This window comes from Phaseolus vulgaris, chromosome 2 (assembly GCF_000499845.2).
Source record: "Phaseolus vulgaris cultivar G19833 chromosome 2, P. vulgaris v2.0, whole genome shotgun sequence".
Classification (NCBI taxonomy): Eukaryota; Viridiplantae; Streptophyta; class Magnoliopsida; order Fabales; family Fabaceae; genus Phaseolus; species Phaseolus vulgaris.
This window is the reverse complement of record NC_023758.2, coordinates 30550887-30552604: the sequence shown is the minus strand read 5'-3', so window position 1 is coordinate 30552604 and position 1718 is coordinate 30550887. Positions and strand designations below refer to the sequence as shown.

Genomic DNA, 1718 nt, shown 5'->3' with positions numbered 1-1718 from the left:
AGGAAACCACAGCAGTAGATGGTATCAACCCGTAGCATGGCAAGCATGACCGAGGCAGACCAAACGGCAATGATGATGGCCCTTCAGAAGGAGTTAGCGGAGATGAGAAAGGCGCACGAGGAAGCCGCTAAGAAGAACGAGGAGGAAATCAAAAGCCTCTAAGAAGAAAACAGGCGAATGAAGAAGCTGGTTGAGGGGGTGTCGTCCCTCGCCATGACCAACCAGGCCGGTCGGTCCCAAGCCACCGGCGTCCAGGCCGAGAAGGACACGAAAAACGACTTCACTCTGGAAATGGATGGGGAGTCCCATCCTAGCAAAACAGTCAACACTACCGCCCCGACGGGTCCGGACCGGCGTCATCCGTTCACCAACCGCGTTATGGATACACCCCTGCCGGATAAATGGAAAGGTTTCAACAGGGATCGGTACAATGGAACGACCGACCCAGATGAGCACGTAGACGCGTACACAACACATATGAGCTTGTATACCACGGACGACGCGGTCTTTTGCCGAGTCTTCCCCACCTCTCTAAAGGGAAGCGCTCTGAGCTGGTTCACCAAACTCCCAGCAAACTCTATAGATTGTTTCGAGACCCTGATAGCAAAATTCGATGTCCAGTTTGCAACAAGCCGCCCCCACCATCTAACATCCAAAGCGTTGTTCGGCATTCGCCAGGAGAAGGGAGAGTCCCTCAGAACGTTCATCGATCGGTTCAGCAAAACCGCTATGAGCATTCGCAACCTCAGTCCCGAGGTGACGATGCACCACATGCTGACCGCCCTCAGACCCGGCCCATTTGCCGATAGCCTGTGTATGCAGCCTGCTACCAACCTCGATGACCTTAGACGCCGAGCAGCGAAATTCATGCAACTGGAGAAACTTCACGAATTCAAGAACAACGCCCGGGCCAAGGCGAGCGGAGAAAAGAAGGAGGACAGGGAACGGCAAGGAAGGTCACGAACTGGCCGAGACCAAAAAAGGGACAATCGAGGACCCCGCTTCTCCTGCTACACGCCTCTGAACGCGGATAGGAGCAAAATTTTGCAAGAGGCTCTAAGCGCTGAGCTGATACCACCGCCCCGAAGGGCCTTGAGCCCAGAAAATGCCGACCGCAGCAAAAGGTGCCGGTACCACAAGAATACCGGCCACTCCACCGAAGAATGCCAAGTCCTGAAAGATAAAATAGAAGAGCTCATTTAGGCTGGGCATCTCAGACGCTTTGTGCGTGGGACCCGGGAAACGCGTCGCTCCCCGTGCAAGGAGCAAACGCCTAGGAGAAGAGACCGAACCCCCCAGGCCCACGAGAGGGTGATAGGCGCGGAGACCGACGGGGACGAAGGGACGACGCCCCACAAGCCGACACTTGTAGGGGCCGGGATGTAATTAACACCATAGCCGGAGGGTTCGGTGGCGGAGGCAGTTCCAACAGCGCACGCAAAAAGCACTTACGCGCCGTCCACCAGGTAAACCTCGTCTCTGCCCGACCGAGGATGCCACCGATCACGTTCACAGATGAAGATTTCAAGGGGATAGACCCGACACAGGACGACCCAATGGTGATATCGGTCGATATCGACAACTTTACGATCAAGAAGACCCTTGTGGACCAAGGAAGCTCGGTCGACATATTATACTGGAAGACCTTCAAAGCCATGAGAATCCCGGAGGAGGAAATGATGCCCTACAACGACCACGTGGTCGGTTTCTCGGGGGAA

General features: G+C 55.3%; 1 protein-coding gene across 1 annotated transcript; it reads left to right on the top strand.

The window, feature by feature from the left end:
• The first annotated feature begins 177 nt into the window (after positions 1–177).
• Positions 178–1203, top strand: LOC137809356 (uncharacterized). Its single transcript, XM_068610479.1, has one exon. It carries the CDS (start codon positions 178–180, stop codon positions 1201–1203), a length of 1026 nt encoding a protein of 341 aa, XP_068466580.1.
• Positions 1204–1718: the final 515 nt, after the last annotated feature.

Excerpts from the sequence above, each read along its gene's own strand:
- LOC137809356 (XM_068610479.1), top strand. The coding sequence starts at position 178 with ATGAAGAAGCTGGTTGAGGGGGTGTCGTCCCTCGCCATGACCAACCAG.